Below are 24133 nucleotides of genomic sequence, written 5' to 3'. Positions count from 1 at the left end.
TTCAACTTTTTCTTGCCTGTCAAGTGAAGTGTAAATTTTAGGATTTCAGAAGTTTTCTCATTCTTTTACTCCCTCACACGCCACCAGCGAACGTCTTGAAGCAGGCCCGGAGGGTCGTAGGTTTGGTCGGCAGAATCGGCCTCACGCCCGGACACAGCGGCTCGGGGTTTGGCTACAAAACAAGCTGTGGGGGGTGGGGGGAGGGGGAGGAGAGACAGAGAGAGAGAGAGAGAGAGAGAGAGAGCGAGGTGCCGATCGGATGACTTGGAGCCCGGGGAGGGGGAGTGAGAGAGAGAAGTCACAAGACTCAAGTGGGGGGAGGGGGGAGAGAGGAGAAGTCACAAGACCTTTGGGTGTGGTCCATCCATACAGACCTGGAGAGATACAACTGCGAACCTGTGCTGCCTGCTTTCCTGCCATTTTGAGCTTCTTTCAAAAGTTAAATTTAAGTATGGGGGCAATACTGACAATGCCATACTTTGTGCAAGCCTTCTGCATCATGGTGCTATGTAGGAGACAATTGATTCGACTTCATCGCATCAGGAACATCAGAGCCCATAGGGTGCTGGGCAGGAGGCCTTACCCACCTTGGGTATATCGAAACAGGCATTCGTACCTTCACTTGAGTGATGCAGACTGTGTCGGAACGCTGCGTTTCCGTAAAGAAGTTGTAAGTGAGATCTGTGAGTTGGTCAAAGCAAACCTGTAACCTAGAAACATCAGGGGAACTGCTTTGTCAGTTGAAGTGAAGGTTACAGCTGCATTTTCATTCTATGCCTCCAGATCGTTTCAAGCTACAACTGAACAGGGCTGTGGGCTTCTCCAGGATTGCTGGCTTCCCAAAGGTACAAGGCTGCATTGATTGTACCCACATCACCTTGCGAGCACCTTTGAAGGATTCAGAGATGTACAGGAACAGAAAAGGCTTCCATTCCATTAATGTGCAGCTCGTGTGTGACAACATGCATCATATCAAGTCAGTCGATGCAAAATACCCTGGCAGTAACCATGATGCGTTCATCCTACGCGAGAGCGCTATATCTGCCATGTTTCAGCAGCAGCCAGAAGGGCACAGCTGACTACTAGGAGACAAAGGGTATGGCCTCGCCCCCTGGCTCATGACGCCCCTACATGTAAGCTGGACGGAAGTTGACCGTCAATACAACATGCCGCACATTGCGACACGCAGCATCATAGAGAGGGCTATTGGCATATTGAAACAGCATTTCCGATGCCTGGACCATTCCGGAGGCTACTTGCTGTACTCCCCTGAGATTGTCGGTCAGTTCACTGTTGTGTGCTGCATGCTGCATAACTTAGCCAGCAGCACCTGGTAGTGGAAGACCCACCTGCGGCGAGAATGGTTGATGATACTGATGTGGAAGATGCAGGTGACGAGCAGGAGGAGGAGGAGGAGGCGGAGGACGACAAAAATAAGGAAGCCATGAAAGTGCCTGATGCCGGAGCACAATGGCAGAGGAGGGCGGGCCATCGTGCTCCTTTAACGATTGCTGGAGCCTTGTGCTAGCAGCTCATCCGTGAATGCTTTACTGATGTCTGAGAGCTCAGCGACAACTATTCCACATGGACATGTTTACTGTTTGAAGCTGTTCCGTAATGTTGTGTGGTGTTAATGAAACATGATTCAGTTTTTATGTAAAATATATTTTATTCAAAAGTTTTCAATGTACTTAACTTAAATAAAATTATTCTTGTATCAAACTTTACTTTAATATCACTCTTTAAGATCACTTAAAAACTTTAAGATCACTTATAAACTTGTAAATTTAAATAACTAACAAAAAACTTAAATTGAGAACAGTTACAACAGTAACAATACTAATAACAACAACAGCTGCAAAGAAAGGCTGCACCCATCTCTCACCCCCCTTATTCTAAGACTGCCTGCTGCGCTTGGTCTTGGACACTCCACCATCCCTGCCCGCAGGCGGTGGCGCAGTGCTTCTGGGCTTCATACCAAGCTTATTCTTTCTAACATCTCGGGTATTGTGCACCTCTTGAGGGTGGGGGGGCTTCAACATCAGGTGGAAAGTTGGAGGACCCAGGCAGCAAGTTCGAGGGCCCGACTTTGGGCTCTGCAGAGACTGGTGTGGGGATTGGAGTGGGAGTGACTGTCAATGGACGTGGGGTTTGGGCATATTCCCTTATTGCAGCAGCTAACTCCAACATGCCTTCCCTCATGGCCCTGACAGTGTCTCAACAACCTCCCTCATGTTGAGCAAAACTGTCTGAACGACCTGCAACATTCCCTCCCTCATGCTCAGTGATGTGGTTTGCACTATCTCTGACATTCCCTCTCTCATGGCCACTATTCCCTCACTGATGGTCCTGGATATGATTCCCATTTCTCGTGTCATTGCTGTTACTTCTCCCGAAAGTCCCGCTACCTCATCACTCACCCCACTGATGGTGTCCAGGAGTGATTGGGTAAGGTCAATGCTCTCCGTACTCAATGACATCATCTGAACCGCATCTGTTGGATCCTGCACCTCAGGAGAGTGCGGTCGAGCTCTCCTTCCCTTCCTCCCCATGGGTGTGGCTTGCACCCCAACACTGAGACCCGCAGCCTGGAATGGTGGGGCCCTGGGTGTGCATCACTGCACCACACCACTGGGACCTGCGACCTCGGAAGGTGTGAAACCATGGAATGTCCCACCAACACTCAAACCATTAGTCACGGAAGAGGCTGTCACCTCCATGAGATGCACCTCCCCCAAAGTCAGTACAACAGTGGGAATTTCATCCAGCTCCATCTCCTCCCCCTCACCCCCATGGATGGATTGGAAGATGTTCTCCTCCTCAGGCTCATCTACGTCTGAATCTTCTTTTGCATCGTTAGGGTTGGCCTCAAGTTTTGCAAAATATAACAGAACAGTCAAATGGTTAGCAGCAGTGGACGGGGCAGGATGTGTGGCATGAGTAGGCTCACACATCGCAGGCCAAGCAGCAGATTGATTTAAAGGGCCATGATGAATTTGCAGGACTTACCCTCTTCCTCGAGTGTGGGCCCAGCTTGTGCAGTACTGATTGCTTTTTTCCAAGCTGGACCCATCAAAGCACCCTCTCTTCCAAGGGTGTCAGTGGGTGCAGATTTGCTGGGCCTCCTCCTGTTCAAATTCTTTCCCTTTTATTATGTGTCACCTTCCTCTGCAAAGATGAAAATGCAACTTTTTAGAGAGGGTGTCTTTCTGCTGGGCGGGACATATACAGCTGGTCACATTTAAAATTGCATTGAATAAATGAAAATATTACTTACACTAATTACTTGACCAAGGTCCTACCATTTCTTTTTACACTGGCCTCCAGATCACGTGGTGGTCACCACTGCGCAGTAATCTTCTGCAACTTGGCTCCAGCATTTCTTCATTTCTTTGGGTGGAACTTTTATGTGACCTCTGCTGGTGTCCAGCTCCTGCCATCTGTTCCCAATCACAGTAACTCATGCCTCCACTTCTTCTTGTAAGAAATTCTTGGTCCTGGCTATTGTGTATCTGTGAAGCATGCACTCCCATGTTCCTCCACCAGGGAGTGCATCCCCTGAAGTCCCATGGGATCCCAGCATCCCTTGGGAGCACTGTATATAAGCCGGCCCCTAAGGCCTGTTCCTCACTCTGGAGTGTCTTAATAAAGACTGAGGTCACTGTTACTTTAACCTCCCTGTGTGCAGTCTCATCTGTGATAGGAACACAACAACTGCCGATGAGTATACGAATCCAACGCAAAGATGCAGCAAACTGTGGGTATCCTGGAGAAGTTCTCGGAGGGTGAGGACTGGGAAGCCTATGTCAAACTTTGTAGCCAATGAGCTGGACGGAGAAGGAAGCGCTGCAAAAAGGAGAGCGGTCTTCCTCGCGGTCTGCAGGGCACCGACCTACAGCCTCATGAAGAATCTTCTGGCTTTGGTGAAACACACAGATAAGTCATATGAGGAGCTGTGTACACTGGTTCGGGAGCATCTTAACCCGAGGGAGAGGGTGCTGATGGCAAGGTATCAGTTCTACACGTGCCAGCGATCTGAAGGTCAGGAAGTGGCGAGCTACGTCGCCGAGCTAAGGCGACTTACATAAGAACATAAGAAGTAGGAACAGGAGTAGGCCATCTAGCCCCTCGAGCCTGCTCTGCTATTCAACAAGATCATTGCTGATCTGGCCGTGAACTCAGCTCCACTTACCCGCCCGCTCCCCATAACCCTTAATTCCCTTTTATTGGTCAAAAATCTATCTATCTGTGATTTGAATACATTCAATGAGCTAGCCTCAACTGCTTCCTTGGGCAGAGAATTCCATAGATTCACAACCCTCTGGGAGAAGAAATTCCTTCTCAACTCGGTTTTAAATTGGCTCCCCCGTACTTTGAGGCTGTGCCCCCTAGTTCTAGTCTCCCTGACCAGTGGAAACAACCTCTCTGCCTCTATCTTGCAGGACAATGTGAGTTTGATGGCTACCTGGAGCAAATGGTCAGAGACTTTTTTGTACTGGGCATTGACCACGAGACCATCTTATGAAAACTTTTGACCATAGAGAAACCGACCCTCAGTAAGGCCATTGCGATAGCACAGGCGTTTATGTCCACCAGTGATAACACCAAACAAATCTCTCCGCACACAAGTGCTAGCAATGTTCATAAATTAACTGGAACTGTGTTTGCGAGCAGAAATGTATAGGACAGAAACCACGAGTCTGCAACTGCCAGCAGACCTCAGGTGACCCAGATGACTCAGAGTCCGCAACAAAGGATGAATGCAAGGCAATTCACACCTTGTTGGCATTGTGGAGGCTTCCATTCAGCCTATTCATGCCACTTCAAAGGGTATATTTGCAAGAGCTGTGGAATAATGGGGCACCTCCAACGAGCTTGCAGCACCTGCTAACCACCACGTGGCAGAGGAAGATCGATCCATGGTGGACCAAAGCAATTTCAAGCCTCAGAGAGAGAAGACAGATGCTGAAGTACATGGGGTGCACACATTTGAGACGAAATGTCGACCTATAATGCTAAACGTAAAATTGAATGGCTTACCCGTAGCCATGGAACTGGACACTGGCGCTAGCCAATCCATCATGAGTAAAAAGATGTTTGAGAGACTGTGGTGCAACAAGGCATTCAGACCAGCCCTGAGCCCCATCCACACGAAACTGAGAACGTACACCAAAGAGCTTATCACTGTCTTGGGCAGCGCCATGGTCAAGGTCACCTACGAGGGCACGGTGCACGAACTGCCAATCTGGATTGTCCCAGGCGATGGCCCCACACTGCTTGGAAGGAGCTGGCTGGGCAAAATCCGCTGGAACTGGGATGACATCCGAGTGCTATCACATGTGGACGAGGCCTCATGTACCCAGCTTCTTAACAAATTTCCTTCCCTTTTTGAGCCAGGCATTGGAAACATTTCTGGGGCAAAGGTGCAGATCCACTTGGTCCCAGAGGTAGACCCATTCACCACAATGCGCGAGCGTACCTCACATGATGAGGGAGAGAGCGAAAATCGAGCTGGACAGGCTGCAACGCGAGGGCATCATCTCCCCATTGGACTTCAGCGAGTGGGCCAGCCCGATTGTTCCAGTACTCAAAAGTGATGGCACGGTCAGGATTTGCAGCGATTATAAAGTAACTATTAATCGGTTCTCGCTACAGGACCAATACCCGCTATCTAAGGCAGATGACTTATTTGCGACGCTGGCAGGAGGCAAGACGTTCACCAAGCACGACCTGACTTCGGCCTACATGACGCAGGAGCTGGAGGATTCTTTGAAGGGCCTCACCTGCATCAACACGCACAAGGGACTGTTCATCTACAACAGATGCCCATTTGGAATTCGGTCGGCTACAGCGATCTTCCAGAGAAACATGGAGAGCCTACTCAAGTCGATACCACGCACGGTGGTTTTTCAGGACGACATATTGGTCACGGGTCGGGACACCATCGAGCACCTACAAATCCTGGAGGAGGTCCTCCAGCGACTGGATCGCGTAGGGCTGTGGCTGAAGAGATCGAAATGCATCTTCATGGCAACAGAAGTGGAGGTTTTGGGGAGAAAGATTGCGGCGGACAGCATTCGGCCCACAGACGCCAAGGCAGAGGCTATCAGGAATGCCACAGGCCACAGAACGTCACGGAGCTGCAGTCGTTCCTGGGACTCCTCAACTATTTTGGTAACTTCCTACCGGGGTTAAGCACCCTCTTAGAACCCCTACATGTGTTATTGCATAAAGGTGAGAACTGGGTATGGGAAAAAAAAACAAGTAATTGCTTTTGAGAAAGCCAGAAACATTTTATGTTCCAACAAGCTGCTTGTATTGTATAACCCGTGTAAAAGACTCGTGCTAGCACGTGATGCATCGTCGTACGGAGTCAGGTATGTATTGCAACAAGCTATCGTTGTGGGGAAGTTGCAACCTGTTGCCTGTGCTTCCACGAGCTTGTCTAAGGCTGAGAGGGCCTACAGCATGATTGAGAAAGAGGCATTAGCATGTGTGTTCGGGGTAAAGAAAATGCATCAGTACCTGTTTGGCCTCAAATTTGAGCTGGAAACCGATCACAGGCCCCTCATATCCCTGTTCGCTGAAAACAAAGGGATAAATACTAATGCCTCAGCCTGCATACAAAGGTGGGCTATCAGTGTATAACTATACCATCCGCCACAATCCAGGCACCGAGAACTGTGCGGATGCTCTCAGTCGGCTACCATTGCCCACCATGAGGGTGGAAATGGTCCAGCCTGCAAACGTGTTGATGGTGGTGCAGCCCGCAGACTTGTTGATGGTCATGGAAGCGTTTGAAAATGATAAATCACCTGTCATGTCCCGCCAGATTAGGACTTGGACCAGCCAAGATCCTCTGCTGTACCTAGTAAAAATCTGTGTACTGCATGGGAGCTGGGCCAGCATCCCCATTGAAATGCAAGAGCTAATCATGTCGTTCCAGCGGCGAAAGGACGAGCTGTCCATTCAGGCAGACTGCCTGTTGTGGGGTAACCGCGTAGTGCTACCCAAAAAGGGCAGGGAGACGTTCATCTTGGATCTCCACAGCTCACACCCGGGTAAAGTAATGATGAAAACGATAGCCAGATACCACGTGTGGTGGCCCGATATCGACTCTGACTTAGAGTCCTGTGTACGGCAATGCAGTGTGTGTGCTCAGTTGAGCAACGCGCCCAGAGAGGCACCACTAAGTTTGTGGTCCTGGCCCTCCAGACCATGCTAAAGAAGGGAGTAGGGTGTTTGTCGTCAAACTAGACAATGGACAAATTTGCAGAAAGCACCTGGAGCAAACGAGGTATGCGGTTCACAGACTGCCCTGAACAACACACAGCAGACACCACCTTTTTCGAATCCACAACACACACCCAAAGGATCAACGACACCACTCCGGACCAGGAAATCGAACCCATCACGCCCAACAGCCCAGCAAAGCCAGGCTCACCCAGCAGCCCTGCAGGGCCAACAACATTCCAGCTCAGCGAGGGCACAGCCAACACACCAGAACAGACATTTGTACCGAGGCGGTCCACCAGGGAAAGAAAGGCTCCCGACCGCCTCATCTTGTAAATAGTTTTCACTTTGACTTTGTGGGGGAGTGATGTTGTGTATCTGTAAAGCATGCACTCCCATGTTCCGCCACCAGGGAGCGCATCCCCTGAAGTCCCAAGGGATCCCAGCATCCCTTGGGAGCACTGTATATAAGCCGGCCCCAAGGCCTGTTACTCACTCTGGAGTGTTTTAATAAAGACTGAGGTCACTGTTACTTTAACCTCCCTGTGCGCAGTCTCATCTGTGTTAGGAACACAATACTTGCCCCGCATTGCATCTTTTATTGCTGCAGCTGCGATTTTTCCAATGCTCTCACAGCACTCCTCTCACACACAACTGGCTCTTTAATCAGCCATGATCTTGTTGAATGGCGGAGCAGGCTCGAGGGGCTAGATGGCCTACTCCTGTTCCTAATTCTTATGTTATATGTTCTTAAAAATGGCCGATTGCCAAATCCGAACTGTACTGAGCATGCGTGTCCATTGGAACGACGTAAAAAACGTAACATTTTTTCCACGCATGCACAGAAGGTGCAGCTTTGTTTTTTGGTGCAGACAGCAGGCTCCACCCCCCGAGGCGACTGGACACGTTGCGCGGCGCTAGATTCGAATTATACATCGGGGAAACTTTGGCAAAATATTTCTGCCGCATTTCTGGCCTGGGAAAACGGCGTAACTCTGGTAATACGCCAGAAAACGGGCTTGGGGAAAATTGAGCCCATAGTTTTAGCAACAACTGTCAGTGAGGTCATAGGGACCAGTCAGTATTTTTTTCAAGAACTCAATAACAACAATAATTCCTGAAACCATTAGCCTGGAATAAAAATATAGACCTTTTGACCACGCACTGTTTCATGCTTTATAGAAAAGACAATCAATCTGTTGCTGGATATTTCAGTTTATTTTTTATTCCTGTTCCCATTTTTTTTTTCTCCCCACCATATATTCTGAATCCATCCATAGAGTGGATTATAATTTTGAGCTGATTCCTGTGTAGGCTCCAATGTGCATTCTGTATTTTGCACAATTTACCAGTGTCAGTGTTTTTTCTTAACAAGTTCAGAGATGTTACAGAATCTACTGTATCTACCAGTTAGGAAGGAGCATTCACACAAATTAAATGAACCAGTGAATTTAAAAGCTAGTTAAAAGTTGAATGGATGTTTCTGAATTCTTCCTTTAAAAGCCTGCTCAATGCATGTCGGCACACTCCTTGACTATGAAGGGCATCACAGTCCAGCTGCTCCTTTCTCATCCACCATCCACACCTTTGTAGTTCTCACCAGGGTCACTGTGTAATGATCAGGAGCAACAACCCAGACTGATTTTCATCATTTCTAACAGGGTTAACTCAATTAAGGTTGACTCAATATAGAACCCACACCATACCAAAGTTGAGCTCAGCTCTATCAGAACTAATCAATGGCTCCAAAAAAACCCTCTAGTACAAAAGAAAATATGTCAAAAGGCACTTCCTAAAAAGGGAGAGCAACAGACAGTGAATAGGAGTTAAGAAAATAATCAGGAGAGGTGATTGAAGGCTTGATTGAAAGGATACGCTTTGAACATGAATGACATGGAATGTATTAGGGTGGAGTGGTTTAGGAGGAGAATTACAGAGTGGATGGCCGTATGGCTGAAAGCTCTGCTACCAATGCTGGAGCAGAGGGAGCAAGAGATGCACAGTTTGGAGGACGGAGAAGCTAGATAAGGTTACAGAGATCAGATTGGGTGAGACCACAAAATGAATTTGTAAATGAGAACTAGGATCTTGAAATTAATGTGTTGGGAATGGAAATCTGCGGAGTTTGGTTCCGACAAGCGTCATAGGTGAGCATAAATTAATATAGGATGGAATGAGGACAGCAGAATATTGAACAGCGATTGAAACTGGGACCTTCTTGGACTGCACAACTCAGCACCACACAAGGCAGTATCCTGAGGTAACTAAGCAAGAGGAGGAGCTCTAAATATATTGGGCTCAATTTTCCCCAGTGATTTGCACCTTATTTTGGAGCAGGCTGCTTTTTTTGGCCTAAGTTAAAAAAAATAGTTTCCCTCATCAATTTGCACCAGCGTAACTCAGTTAGTTACGATTTTTTTACGTATGGTTTTTTTTCAGCCAAAGGGGGCATAATCTGCCACCCGTGCCAATTCTGGCCATTTAGGGAAGTTTGATCAGCTGAGAGTTACTCCAGTTCTGCTTAGGCCAGCGTAGGTGGCCTCTGCAGAAAAACCTTATGGAGAGTTAAAGAAATTGGCGCAGATAAGGAAATCGGTACAGGTAAATGCAGCAGATGCCCGGACAGCAACAGCAGGAGAGATAAGAGAGAGGGGAAGAGAGAGGTGGGGGTGGGGGGAGAGGGGGGGGGGGAAGAGAGAGGTGGGGAGGAAGCCTTTTGGCCTGGGATAGTGGCGGGGGAGCAGACCGGGAGGCCACTCGGCCTGGGCCGGGGGCGGGAGAGTGGACCGGGAAATCACCTGGCTTGGGCTAGGGCGGGGGAGCGGACCGGCAAGCCCTTTGGCCTGGGCTAGGGCAGGAGAATACACGGGCAAGCCCTTCGGCCTGGGCTAGGGGCGGGGGAGCAGACCGGAAGACCACTCAGCCAGGGCTAGGGGCAGGGGAGCGCACCGCAAGCCCTTCAGCCTGGGCTAGGGGCGGGAGAGCGCACCGCCAAGCTCTTTGTCCTGGGCTAGGGGCAGGAGAGCGAACCGGCAAGCTCTTCGGCCAGGGCTAGAAGCGGGTAGCAGGGCCGGCTTTAATAATTAAAGGTAAGTTGTTGCATCATATTTTAATGTGTTTTTAAATTGATGCAATGTGTTTTAATGTGTTGGGAGCTGGCTGTATGTTTTACTTTGCAGCCTCAGCTTGCATTGTGTCCCTGGTTACCATGGCAACCTGATCTTTTTGGCGCAGATCAAGGCTCCACCCCCCCCAAAAAAGGACAGATTAGGCCACGCCAAAATGAAGAAATCCAACGGGGAAACTTAGAACATTTTGTTTGGCATACTTGGGCCCCCAAAAAACAGGCATAACTCTTCAAGTAAGCCAAAAAAAAGCTTTGGGGAAAATTGAGCCCAATGTTTTCCTTGCACACATGCAGGGATATCATTTGTGTCACACAAAAATGAAGACCCCATGAAAACTTTGCTAAATATTTTTCAGTTGTGAAACTTTTCCCTTTTAAAAAGAACATTCATTTTTATGAGACACAGACTGGTACCTCTCAGTACATTTATCCATAAAACCATTGCACTGTGATGCCAGCCAGGCATCCTGAAGCAGCTCTCCAGTCAAGGCTCCTCTGATGCCAAGCTGGCCTGCAGGCAAGTCCTGCAGGTAAGTAGAAACTAAGGGTCTGAACTTGGTCAGAGTTCCGCTGACAGCTGCCGATGTTCTGCCCGAAAAATGTTTTTTCATAGATACCACCGGCGTAACTTCCCGCCGCCCACCCATGCCGGAGGCTCAAAAACAGGGATTTTCTTTGTGCACGATCCTCCAAGATCGTGCTCCAGTCCGCCAGAAGGACCGCTGGCAAAAAAGGTGGTGTGGGCTGGCTGTGAATCAGGTGGCGGGGAGAATCGCTCAGAGTGCTGCAGTGCTGCACATCTCGGGTATCGTCCATATGCCGCACCATTATCAGAGGCTCAGAATTAGTTATCTGATTGACCTTAACCTGCACAGAATGAGTTCAGACACATAAATGAAAAGTACTCCATTGAAGGGAAGATGTGGTAGAGGAAGCGGCAATGAGTTCCGAAAGATGGTAAAGGCTCAATGGAGATGCCCCACAAGAGTTTTTAGACCATTGCAGGCAGAACAGAGTTATTGACAGAATGTGAGTGCACAGATGGTATGAACTTATGTCAGAGTAAACAGGCGAAAATGAGAACATATAATGCTCTGGCAGGTCACAGCATGTGATAGTGAGAACAGCATGACCTCAAGTATAGAAGATGGAAAAAGATATATAATGGACTGCAAGGTCACTGAGGAACATATCATATCAGGGCTGGGACTCCGCGATGTTGGACCTAAGAAAAAGTGGACTGAAGTGCAAGCCTTAATGTGTGCCCTGCAAGTAGTGCAACTGTCTTTCATTGAATGGCAGCCTTCCCGCATTGGTAACCCTTATTTGTCGTATAGCAATTGCCTGATGACAGGGACCATTAATCAGTCGCATCATATGTGGAGGGCAAGATATTCCTCATACAGTATACCTGAAGGAGAGGTGACTTTTTCTCAGAACGCATCCCAGATAATATAAAATTGAGACACTGACCAAGAATGGGTGAACAATGTGACCGTATTGAAAAGTGCATCATGCCAAAGTGACAGAACATGCAAACAATTGAATCCAACAGATGTACAGTTTTTCCGAGACCAGTCAAGTGACATTGACAACGACCCATGTGAAACAACAGCCACAACTTAATGAGGAGTAAAGAACATATCCACCATCAACATCCAACCCTCTACCCACTACCACCACCTCTCTTCCTCCCCCCCCCCCTCGATGCGAGGCCCATTATCCTCTTCATGGCTCCGCCTTCACCACGGTGAGCCGCATCCCTGCCCCTCATCGCCTCTGCTCCATGACGTTGTGCAGGAGGACAGCCGGAGCGCTGTTGATGTGTTCATCTTGGAGAGAAGGTAGGGGGCATGATTGAAGGCTCCTCGGGATCTGTCGGCCTCGATGGTGTGGGCTCGGGGGGTTGCATGAGATGGCCAGAAGCCATCGTTTGCCTCATTGCCTCAACAGAGTCGGTGTTGCACTCCACCGCACTACTGAGCCGCTCCATACTGGCAGTATGCTGCTGAGCAAAGGTGGCAATGCTGGCAGCTATCCCAGCCATGGTCTGCAGCACATCTCGACCTAGTTCATCTGGTCCTCGACAGCTGGACCATTTCTTGAATTGCTGTGAGCCGTCCTGCAACCTGTTGCATCATCCTAAGTACATGTGGCTTGGTGGTTTTTCCGGCACGGCCTCTGCGCCTCCCAGCACTTGTTACTGCTTCGGCCGACTCAAATCCTAAGAAGTTGGGCCTCGATACTGATGTTGGCCGGACAGGTGGCACACATGTCAGGAGGCTGGAGTCCTCCTCTTCCACCTCCTCGACCTCAAGTGGTTCGAAGACTGGCACTTCTCCTTCCTCTCCCTCTTGGTCTACGTGACTCTGTGTGGCGGACGTGGGTGCAGTAGGTATGGGTGATGTTGGGGGGGGGGGTGGGGGGGGCTGGGTGTGGGTGTGGGTGGAGGAAGGAGCTGGTCTGTTGGGCTGGTGACAACGCCAGGATGGGAGATGTTAGTGTCACACTCGGTCTTTGTGTGCCAGAGGTGGATGGGGTGCATTGCTCGATGCTGTCTGAATCAACATCTGCAAGTAGAGGACAACATTTCAGTGTATAGCTGGGGGCTGGGCTTGGTCAAACTGACATGTGAGCTGTAACATTTCACATTCTTACTTCAAGGAGTTCCATTGCTGCATGAGCACACCATTAATGGCGTTAAAAGGCATTTGATTTAACATTACATGACCTTTCATGACATGAGCGTGACGCAGACTGGAGATTAGTATAAGCTTACTATGCTCCAGCACGGGATCTGCATCACCCTTTGTGGTGGCACGGCGGTGGTCACCCACCGATGCCAAGGCACGCTCCTCTAGGCTGCTCAACTCAATGACAGCTGCTGGGTCCCCTCCCGTGGCACTCAGGCTTGATGCCTTGGATGTTCTTTACTTCTGCAGAAACGTTCCAGTCTTTTCACCTTTTGCTCATGCAGCATACACACTCACACACACAGACACAACTGGCACATAATCTTTTGCAGTTGCACAGGACTGGTCCAATAAATTGTTACTCACTCTTGCTGACGCCACCACATCGTTCCATCGTTTCTGACACTAGTCTCCATCCCACACAATGTTGCCTACTGAGGACACGGCTTCACCAATCTCCCTCTAAATGCGTCTATATTGGGGTGGTGGAGGCTTGCCACGACCATCCCGGGAGAGGTCATTATACCGAAGTTCAACCTCAGATACACGCTCCTCCAGCTCGTCTTCATTAAACCAGGGAGCTCTGGGCTTGGCTCCATCAGACTTCTGGGAAGCTTTTTTTGCACTCATTGGGCCCAAAGTTGGCCTACCCGTTTTTTCGGTACACTCACCGGAGATGCGCCGACTTCCTGGGTGAAAACGGCACCGAAGAAATCTCCCCGGATTCTGGCCGCTCTGTGGCCTCTCCCATGGCTTGGTGTGGTGCACTCTGTCGATTAGGGGGCGGAGCTAGGGCCCTGCGCAAAAAACAGTGCCGGCAGCTCAACGCATGCGCACTGGAAGTTTCGCACATGCACAGTAGCTCCTGCCCCCAGCCGTGCTGCAGCATGGGACCCTATCCCCGGCCGAGTGGCCTCACAACACGTGCCAGGCTGGCTGCTGCAATAGTCAGAGAGAGCGAGTCAGATCATTGGAATAGTCAGAGAGAGAGAGAGTCAGATCGCTGGAATAGTCAGAGAGAGAGAGTCAGATCGCTGGAATAGTCAGAGAGAGAGAGTCAGATCGCTGGAATAGTCACAGAGAGAGAGTCAGATCACTGGAATAGTCAGAGAGAGAGAGAGTCAGATCGCTGGAATAGTCAGAGAGAGAGAGAGTCAGATCACTGGAATAGTCAGAGAGAGAGATAGTCAGATCGCTGGAATAGTCAGAGAGAGAGAGTCAGATCGCTGGAATAGTCAGAGAGAGAGAGAGTCAGATCGCTGGAATAGTCACACAGAGAGTCAGAACCCTGAAATAGTCAGAGAGAGCGAGTCAGATCACTGGAATAGTCAGAGAGAGAGAGTCAGATCACTGGAATAGTCAGAGAGAGAGAGTCAGATCGCTGGAATAGTCAGGGAGAGAGAGTCAGAGAGAGAGAGTCAGAAAGAGTCAGTCAGAGAGAGAGTCAGAGAAAGAGAGTGAAAGTAGAGATTCCATGTCTCCTTTGGCAGGTTGGCAGTTTATCTTAGAAGTCATTTTCTGCTTGGATGTTGGCGGCCTGTGCTCTCCCCGTCATTCCGCACCTATCCCTGGCCGAGTGGCCTCTCGTACTGGCTGGCCCGCTGACTTCCCGGCCCAAGTTAGGAAGGTAGGACTTAAGTTTTGTTTTTTATTTTTTCTTGATGGTTTTTATGCTTCTTGAATGTTGTTGTGCTTTGTTTACGGCTCTCTGCTTCCCTCCCCGCCCCTATCTCTGGCTACCTGCGCTGATTTCTTAATTCTCCACAAGGGTTTTCTGTGCGGCCACATACGCTGGCCTAAGTTAGTTTGGAGCAACTATTAGCTGTCTAAACTGGCTTAAATGGCCAAAACTGGCGTAGGTGGCTGGTAACGCCCCCTTTTGAAAAAAACTAACTAAACTAAAAAGATCCTAACCATCTCACTTACACTAAAATTTGTGCCAGTGTAAGTGAGATGGTTAGGATCTTTTTAGTTTAGTTAGTTTTTTTCAAAAGGGGGCGTTACCAGCCACCTACGCCAGTTTTGGCCATTTAAGCCAGTTTGGACAGCTAATGGGGACTTTTAAGATACTCCAGAAAAATCAAGTTTCTCCAAAAAAAACAGAGCAACTCCTGGGCAATTTTGGGCCCATTATTACTTTCCTTGATGGATGGTTGATGATGAATTTGTATCTCTCTCTCCAAAACTGACCCCTCTCCAACTGGTAGGTGCAAGTGAGTGCAGTTTTTATGAGCATGCGCAGCTGTGCCATCAACCTCAATCACGACAAATGTGATGTCATCATCCAGAGGAAACTACAAAAAAAAACAAGTCTCGAGTTGAAAAGCCTGCACCTCGCGTCCACTGCTGCCGCCACCCGCTCACACCCACTCCCGCCCACCGACTCCTGCTGCCTGCCGCTACCGCCGACACAACCGTGGCGAAACTCGCTCCTGACTGGCCCCAGCGGCAAAAAAGTATGTTCCGCCCGGGGACCGGCAAGAAATGGGCGGGCCTTAGCTTTGACCAAGTTCGGGCCCCAAGATACTTACCATTCCTCTATAGCCTTTAAGGACCGCTGGTTAGGGTGTGATACACCCAGAAAAAGTGAGCTGAGCTATGCTCAGTGACCTTTCCAGGACACTCCATAAGTCTGGTGGAAGTGCATCACAAGGGCAGCAAATTATCTAGGTCCAAGCTTACCTGAGCAGTTTCCATAGGGCCTTATTAGGAGCAGAGCATTTGTCTACTCCAAACAAAGCCAGCAGCATAAGAGGGAATGAGGCCTGGGATAGGGACACCAATGCCAGGAGTTTCTTCAACTCTTGCCCAACCGATCTTTGGCAGGCCAGTACTCTGAAAGAAAGCAGGCATACTGGCTTCCAATTAGTAAAAGTTGCCGCATTTGGATGCCCAGACCTAGATTGTGGTTTGGACCCCTGAAGAGCTGAAAAATCTTCTCAGAATGGGCACACTCCTACAATGTTCCAAGTGGGGGTGGGGCCTGGCACTCTCTTCTGAGATTCCTGGTCTTTCTATGATGGTGGTAACTCGGGGTACATCCCTACTGACGCAGACACCTGCCCAAGTTCTATAAATTAGGTGACCACTCACTTACTCCGCCAACTTTGTTGGGGTCAGCACTGGAGGTCACTGGTAAGCGGATCCTGTCAATTCTGGTGGAATCAAAGGTCTGCAGTTTTTCCAGGCCCCTGCTGTCTTCAGAGCTAGTTTGCATTTTTTCTCCAGCTGCTGAGCCTCAAGATCTGAATCTCAAAGAACCTGCTTTTTAAAAAAGGAAAGTATGCTTTCTGAGCATCACATTTTGGTACATGCATTGGGGACCATGCCAAACATCATGCTGCAGCTGGTAGCTCAGATACAGCTCCTCATGCTAGAAGCCCTCAGAGTAGTTGGTGCTTCTCTCATGTCTTCTCAGATTGCAGTCATAGAGGCCTGAAGTTCCAGTGTGAAAAGAGCTGTCTTTTCTGGCTTTGACAAGCTTAGGGATCAGTTACAGGGAATCAAGCACAAGTCATTACAAATTTCACTGATGCCATTAGGTTTGCTATAACACTGATCATTGTCCATGGTGAACTAGTGCCCAACAACAGAAGCATGGCTGGATTGGGAACAGATTATGGTACTGTATCTGAAGACAGTAAACAGAATTGGACTTTCCAGCTGTCCCCCTCTGATGCCTGCACAGGTGCCAGAAAGCCTGCAGATCCAAACTGCTTGTGCAATAGTAGAAATAGCACAGCCCCACAGTCCAATTCAAGTATGCACATATAGGAGCTTCCTGGGATTGAGGTGGCCTATGTGTCTGAGTCTTATGATTAAAAATAATTACTGATGAGGTAGACCATTCGGCACCTCTCAATTTATCTATCCAGAAAGACTCTAACCTCCCTGTTACAGCATTCAATTGTTTCTTAAATGATTCCAGGGTTTTCTCCTCCATTAATCTATCTGGAAATCCATTCCATATTTTCATCAGTTTTTGCATACCTTTCGGTCTTGCTGACATTAGGCTGCAAAAAATTCTGGCTCATCCATATCTTGATGTTAGACAGGCAGGATTCTATCCTGTTTAAGTGTTGCTCAAATTTCAGGTCAGAGGTGGCGAGGAATTTTCCACCTGTTCCCCCTCCCACTTCAATGGGGCAGATCTGGGAGTTTCTGGGCTACTCTGGAAATTCCACCCATAACGTTCTTGTAAGGCTTCAATGGATTTCTGTCTGCTGAGAAGCAGTGTGAGTAATACTGAGGTCATTGTAAAGGGCCCAGGACCTTGCCCAGACTAACAACCTGGAAGAGAAAGAATTCCAAGTAGCTAGCTATAGAGGGATTGGCAGATGGCGAGGAGCAGACCATTCCTGCACCCTCAGATAGAAGTTGATAAGTAGATGACGATGAAAGAAAAATATCATACAAAAAGGGATTGGAAACTGTGGATGGTCCCTTACTATTGTGCACATCGGATCATTCTGGAGCTCTGTAGAGACAGTAATTTAACAGGATGGAGAAGTCTTTGAAGGGCTGAATATGATCAATAAGGGTTAGCAGGGGAAGGCAGCAGCTTTTTCCCCACTTCCACATACACCTGTGCCTCAAGTTAATGTTGGAGTTTCCAGAGTTCAGTGACCTATCAGATTTAATCTACTGTACATGAAAAGGATTTAAAGAATGAGCAGATTTACAGCAGAATCTGGGTCACAATCACAGTCAGATTAGATTTCATCATTGCAAAAGTTAACACCCATTTCATTAATATTCAATGGCTGGAATTTCATCAGCCTTCTGCCGTGTTTTTCAATGGTATTTCTTCATTTTGGGTGGAAAACCACCCGGTAGGAAATTCATGGAAGTGTTCCGCCAGCAGTTTTGAAATACCGCTGGGGAGCGGCCCACCGGAATGCAACAATCGAAAAACCGCTTCCGCTCGAGTTTGGTCACAGTGGTGACCCGTAGATGTAAAAAAAAGCGCCAGGGATAAATCAGTCGGAGCAGCCTTTGGAACGGCGGTAGGTATGAACCCTGCAAAAAAGTAAGTTAAAGTTTTTTTTAAAAATTCTTTTGCAACGATTCAGTAGAAAAGGGTCTTGTGAATGTTTTGCGATTTTTTATTTTTTGTTTTTTTGAAAAATATTTTTTGTGTTTTCCCCCCTCCCTAGGCGCAACTCGCAGTGGTAATCGGCCTCGGACTAAAGTTGACGAGGATCGCATTTTCCGCTACGAATCCTCATACAACGGCAATTTTTCCTGCTGGGCGGATTTTTTTCCTTTTTTGTCATGAATTTTCTGCTGTTCTTAATAGCGGAGTCATAGCAGTTTTTTGGGTGGCAAACCGGTGGTGGCGGTTTTTGATCAATTTCCAGCTCATGTTATCTTGCAAGAAACTCAGCTCCTTCCCGCTCCCCCCACCCCAGCTATCTTCATATGATAGCTAGTGAAGAGCTAATAACAACTTGATCAGACCATCTGAAAATAATGCACCATCAAATTTAATTGAGAAGACTCATGAGACAACCTAATACATAACAGGGGCTTGAAACTCATTGCTCTATTCAGTATCATCAGCAACAGATGTATGATGTCCGGAAAGTGGGGCATAAATTCAACATTGTTGCCTAGTTTAAATGAGCCTTGGTATCTGCTTCAATATTTCTTGCAAGTCTCATTGTTCCTGCTTTGTTCAGGCACTGCCCATCTCTCCTGTACCAGATTTTTTAGACCTGAAAATATTCCGTTACATAAAAGTAGCATCTTTATTTTTACAGTAGATTGCAAGCCACTTCTTTTCATCTTCAATTTCATCGATGCGCTTGCTGCTTTACCTAACTTTGGTCTCTTTGGGCCCAAATTTGCCCAGGAGTAGCTCCATTTTTTTTTGGTGCAACTTGATTTTTCTGGAGTATCTTAAAAATCCCCATTCTATACATTTAATTTGTGCCAGTGTAAGTGAGTTAGTTAGGATTTTTTTAAAGTTCAGTTTTTATTCCAAAAGGGGGCGTTACCAGTCGTTTTGGCCATTTAAGCCAGTTTGGACACCTAATAGTTATTCCAAACTAACTTAGGCCACTTGCGGCCGCACAGAAAACCCTTGCGGATAGTTAAGAAATCAGCGCAGGTAGCCAGAGATAGGGAGGAGGAAGGGAAGCGGAGAAGACCTTACAAAGCACTAAACACCTTCACAACAACATTCAAGAAACATAAAAACCATCAATAATAAATGAAAATTAAAACTTAAGTCCTACCTTCCTAACTCGGCCCTCTGAGGGACTTGACTTCTCTGAGGGTCTTGACTTCTCTGCGAGGGACTTGACTTCTCTCCGAGGGACTTCACTTCTCCGAGGGACTTCACTTCTCCGAGGGACTTCGGACTGGACTTCTCTCCAGGAAACGCAGCGACATGCCTGTGCGGCAGACCACTCGGCCAAGGATAGGAGTGGTGAACATCGGGTTGTCCTTTCGGCCAGGGATAGGGGCGGCGAGCATCGGGTCCCGCTCACGGCCTGCAGGACGCGCTGGGAGGGCGAGGAGCTACTGCGCATATGCGCAGACTCCACCACGCATGTGGACAGCTGCCGGCACCGTTTTCGGCGCAGGGCTATAGCTCTGCCTCCCAATGCACTAATTACGCCACGCCAGGACCAGAGACACACAGCAGAGCGGCTAGAATCGTAATTTTTTGGTGCTGTTTTGAGCGCACAAAGTTGGCGCATCTCAGGTTATTGCGCCGGAAAAAGGGGTTGGGGAAATTTGGGCACTTTATATTTACATTTTGAGGTGATCCTAACATACACGACACTCGGAGGTGAAATTGCCATGCACCAGTGTTGCGGGACGGTAACCTCCGAACCCGGGCTTTTTGCGCCCGGGTCGGAAGTACCGTGCCTCTCGCTGAATTTGGCCATAGTGCCCAGGAAAAGAGGCGGAGTGCTGTCGGAGGCGTTCCGAGGTGCTCGCAGGGCGGTAGAGGGGCATGATTCTCATCGCCGCGCTGAAGACGTCAGCGCGGCGCTTAATGGCGTCGGCGCTACGCAGCCACTCCGTGTAGTGCTGATGTGCCACAATGGCCCTCTGCTTCTTTTAAAGGGGAAGGCCGCTGTGAACATTGCATTGGCTTTGGTGGCCACCACTGGACCACCAGGGTTTTTTTCGGCCGGGCCAGTGGCCCGGCACACAAGAGAGGTTACCAGGCTGCATAATGGCGACCAGACGAACCAACAGCCGCCATTGTCTGGCCGACTGAAAAGTCGGCCAACAGAAAAACATGGCAGCTGCGCTGCAAAGGCTCTCCCCTTAAAGCAGCACCCCGGTGGCCCCTGTACGGCAGCTTCGGCCCACGAAGCAATTATTTCCCCCACAATGATGGGGGGGAGGCGCTTCCGCCGCCTGCCCCCGTGTGAAAAGGGGTTTGCATCCCGGAGGCGCTAACAAGCCTTTTTGAAAGAGACAATTTCATCCCCTTAGAATCATGGAATAGTTACAGCACAGAAGGAGGTCTTTCATCCTGTCGCAGCCGTGCCAGTTCTCTGCATGAACACTTCAGCTAGTCCCACTCCCCCGCCCTTTCCCCGTAGCCCTGCAAAATGTTTTCCTTCAGGTACTTATCCAATTCGCTTTTGAAAGCCACAATTGAATCTGCCTCCACCACCCTTCCAGGCAGTGAATTCCAGATCATAACCACTCGCTGTGTAAAACAGTTTTTCCTCATGTCGCCGTAGGTTTTTCTACCAATCACCTTAAATCTATGTGCTCTGGTTGTCGACCCTTCCGCTAATGGGAACAGCTTCTCTCTATCTACTCTGTTTAGACCCCTCATGATTTTGAACATCTCTATCAAATCTCCTCTCAACCTTATCTGCTCAAAGGAGAACAACCCCAGCTTCTCCAGTCTATCCAAATAATTGAAGTCCCTCATCTCTGGAACCATTATTGTAAATCTTTTCTGCACCCTCTCTAGGCCTTCACATCCTTTCTAAAGTGTGGTGCCCAGAAGTGGACACAATACTCCAATTGAGGCTGAACCTTGCTTTTGTATATGGGGTCGATTTTCAGCAAGGCCTCCGCCCGCCCAAGTGCCACCCAAAATGCCGCCGATGGCCGCCGAGGTACCGGACGGTACTTTGGGCAGGATATTCAGGAAGAAGGTCCCTCAAAAGTCAGCGGGCAGCAATTGGAAGACGTACGCAGCCAATCTGGATGGCAGCGGCGGAAGGTCGCATTCTCGGCAGCAGAGACGCTTGCCGCCCAAGTGCCGCCGAGGATGGAGTCGGGCCCAAGGAGGGTCGAACACCTGAGAAAAAAAAACAGCAAAAAATAAAAAAAGTATTCGAAGACCTTCAGAGGACCCCATCTAGGTAAGTCGCTGTTGAAAAAAAGTATTAAAATGTTCATTTACCTTTTTTTCAGGTTCTTCATTATTCACTGTCGGGGACAGACCAGCCTCCAGCCAGTGGTTCCCCCCACCGCCGTTCTGCCGCCGACTCCCGCCCACAGGAATCTAGGAGCTTGGCAGGCGGGAGATCAGTTGCGCCAATCAGCCATCCACTGATGTCAGCAGGCGGTTCCTGGTGGCTCTTCCCTCCCGCCCACTCCAGGCCACCCCGAAAGTGGCACTGGGCGGATCTTAAGGAGGAATGTCGGCGGGAGTGGGCAGCAGTCGGCGGCAGCTGGTGGTGAGGTGCTGAAAATCGGCCCCCATGAATCTATTTATGAAGCCCAGGATCCCGTATACTTTTTTAACCGCTTTCTCAACCTGCCCTGCCACCTTCAATGATTTGTGCACATATACCCCCAGATCTCTCTGTTCATGCGCCCCCTTTAGAATTATATCCTTTAGTTTATATTGCCTCTCCTCGTTCTTCCTACTTAAGGCTCATAGTATTTATTCCCATATTGGTTACCCCTAAATGAACTACAACCACTGGGTCTCTTCCAGTCTCATTAAATGGCTTTTCTAATCATTCCACAATTTGCATTGCTATGGCTGCAGGGAATCAACTCATCATTCCGTAGGCATTGCCTTTATGATGGAGATGGCGACCCAATCTTCCTTTGCAGAGTTCACTATGACTACAATCTCCATGCTTTAGTCTGTATTTTTGTCCCAGTTATCTTCTCTGGTCTATGGTGTTGTTTCCTACTCATTTATTGGATAATGTTTGGTATTTTTTAATTGCTCTGATCTGCTGAATAACTTTTCAGGCTTTCTAACCTTTCTTGCTACTTTTCCTAATATTAATCCATCCATTTCTTTGGTTTCCCTAAGCACATATCTCCTTTTTTTCAACCTCACTGCTGGGCAGCAGGGTGACTATACAGAATAGGCAGCTGAGGATAGAAGATTTGATTGTACAATACTTCCAGCTAAGTGTAGCAGGTGGTGAAATCTGATGTTTTAGTAAACGCAGCTAATATTAGAAAGATGATTATACTAATACAAGTTAAAGATATCAGACTGATTGTATACACAGGCAGCTGAGAGTATTAGGATGACTGTACAATAGAGGCAACTGAGGTAAGCATGAAAACTGTGTAGTGTAGACAAGTGATAGTACCTGGTGAACATTCCTCCCACAACCTGGGGGAGACTCATCGTGAGGAATCTAGAAATAGGGGATATGGTTTCAGAAGAAGGGGTCGCCCATTTAGAACAGAGATGAGGAGGAATTTCTTCTCTCAGAGGGTCGTAAATTTGTGGAATTCTCTGCCCCAGAGAGCTGTGGAGGCTGGGTCATTGAATATATTTAAGGTGGAGATAGACAGATTTTTGAACGATATGGGAGTGAAGGGTTATAGGGAATGGACAGGGAAGTGGAGCTGAGCACAAGATCAGATCAGCCATGATCTTATTAAATGGTGGAGCAGGCTCAAGGGGCCAAATGGCCTACTCCTGCTCCTATTTCTTATGTTTTTATGTTCTAACCAACAACAAAAATAGGTTCACACATGATTCATCTCATATGCTATGTGTGGGATCTTCCTCCCACAACCAACAACAAAAATAGATTAACACATGATTCATCTCATTTGCAATGTGTGGGGTGTTCCTGTGTGTATATTGGCTACCATATCTGCTGATATAATTGCACTTAAAAAGCAATTCATTGGTTGTGAAGCACTTTGGGATTTGCTGAGTATGTGATAAGGTGCTATGTGAATGGAAGTTCTTTCTTTACCAGGATGATTGTACAACACAGTTGGCTGTGGAGAGCAGGACAATTATACAGTACAAGATAAGGGCTGGTGATTGGTTGAATCAGGATGAATGTACTACAGGCAAGTAAGGGTACTAGTAAAGTACTGATGGCTGAAAATAGCAGAATGATTCAATGACTCTGTCTCTGATCTTATCCTTCAGATTAAACTGCCTATCCCTGAGTTTCCTATTGCAGTATAAAGGACAGTCCATGAAACTGTCACCTATAGGTAGCTAACATATACTAAGAATTGCTCTGAATCCCTATATGAAGTTAGATTCCACCTTAGACAACATTTATCACAATTACAAGTACAATTTGTGATCTCGTGACAGATGTGGTCCATTATTACAGAACAGCAGATCATCATAAAGCTGTGAGAGGAATAAACTAAAATCTCTTAAGCTTCTACAGAGAAGTACATGTTAAGAGTTACATTCGCAAAAGTTTACATACATTTGATTATACAAGAGCAATTCCACAGCTATAGTTGACTAGGAAACTTACAGCATTGTCCATGTATGCTTCTGTCCATATAATGTCGTGATCATGATTAATGACCATTGGACGGCTGAGAACATGAAGGTATTCCATGACATTCTCCTGAACATCAGCCAGGGTTGAGATGTGAGTATAATATCCTACAATTGAGTAACAGATGATTGTCAGGTCATTTTATAAAGGCTCTAGGAGCTAAAATGGACAAAACAAAAGCAGTGATAGATGTTGGCTGCTGAAGTCAATGCTTACTGTGACTTGTCATCTTCTAACTTTTCAGTGTAGCGCCTGAATATCTGCACTGCAAAGTTTGTGAATACTTTTCAATGACAGTATTCAGCATAAAAGCAGGTTGAAACCAAAGAGTCAAAGCTATCTTCAATTAGATTTCT

General features: G+C 47.9%; 1 protein-coding gene across 1 annotated transcript in view; it reads right to left on the bottom strand.

The window, feature by feature from the left end:
• The window catches only part of LOC139281546 (voltage-dependent calcium channel subunit alpha-2/delta-4-like), a 745953-nt gene that overhangs the window by 492097 nt on the left and 229723 nt on the right, over positions 1 to 24133 (bottom strand). Inside the window, exon 19 of the mRNA XM_070901711.1 lies at positions 23751 to 23884. Within this exon, the coding sequence (XP_070757812.1) occupies positions 23751 to 23884 (134 nt within the window). The remainder of the gene's footprint in view (positions 1 to 23750; positions 23885 to 24133) is intronic.

The sequence above is a fragment of the Pristiophorus japonicus genome, chromosome 15, assembly GCF_044704955.1.
Source record: "Pristiophorus japonicus isolate sPriJap1 chromosome 15, sPriJap1.hap1, whole genome shotgun sequence".
NCBI classification, from domain to species: Eukaryota; Metazoa; Chordata; class Chondrichthyes; family Pristiophoridae; genus Pristiophorus; species Pristiophorus japonicus.
This window is presented reverse-complemented; position numbering and strand designations above follow the sequence as displayed.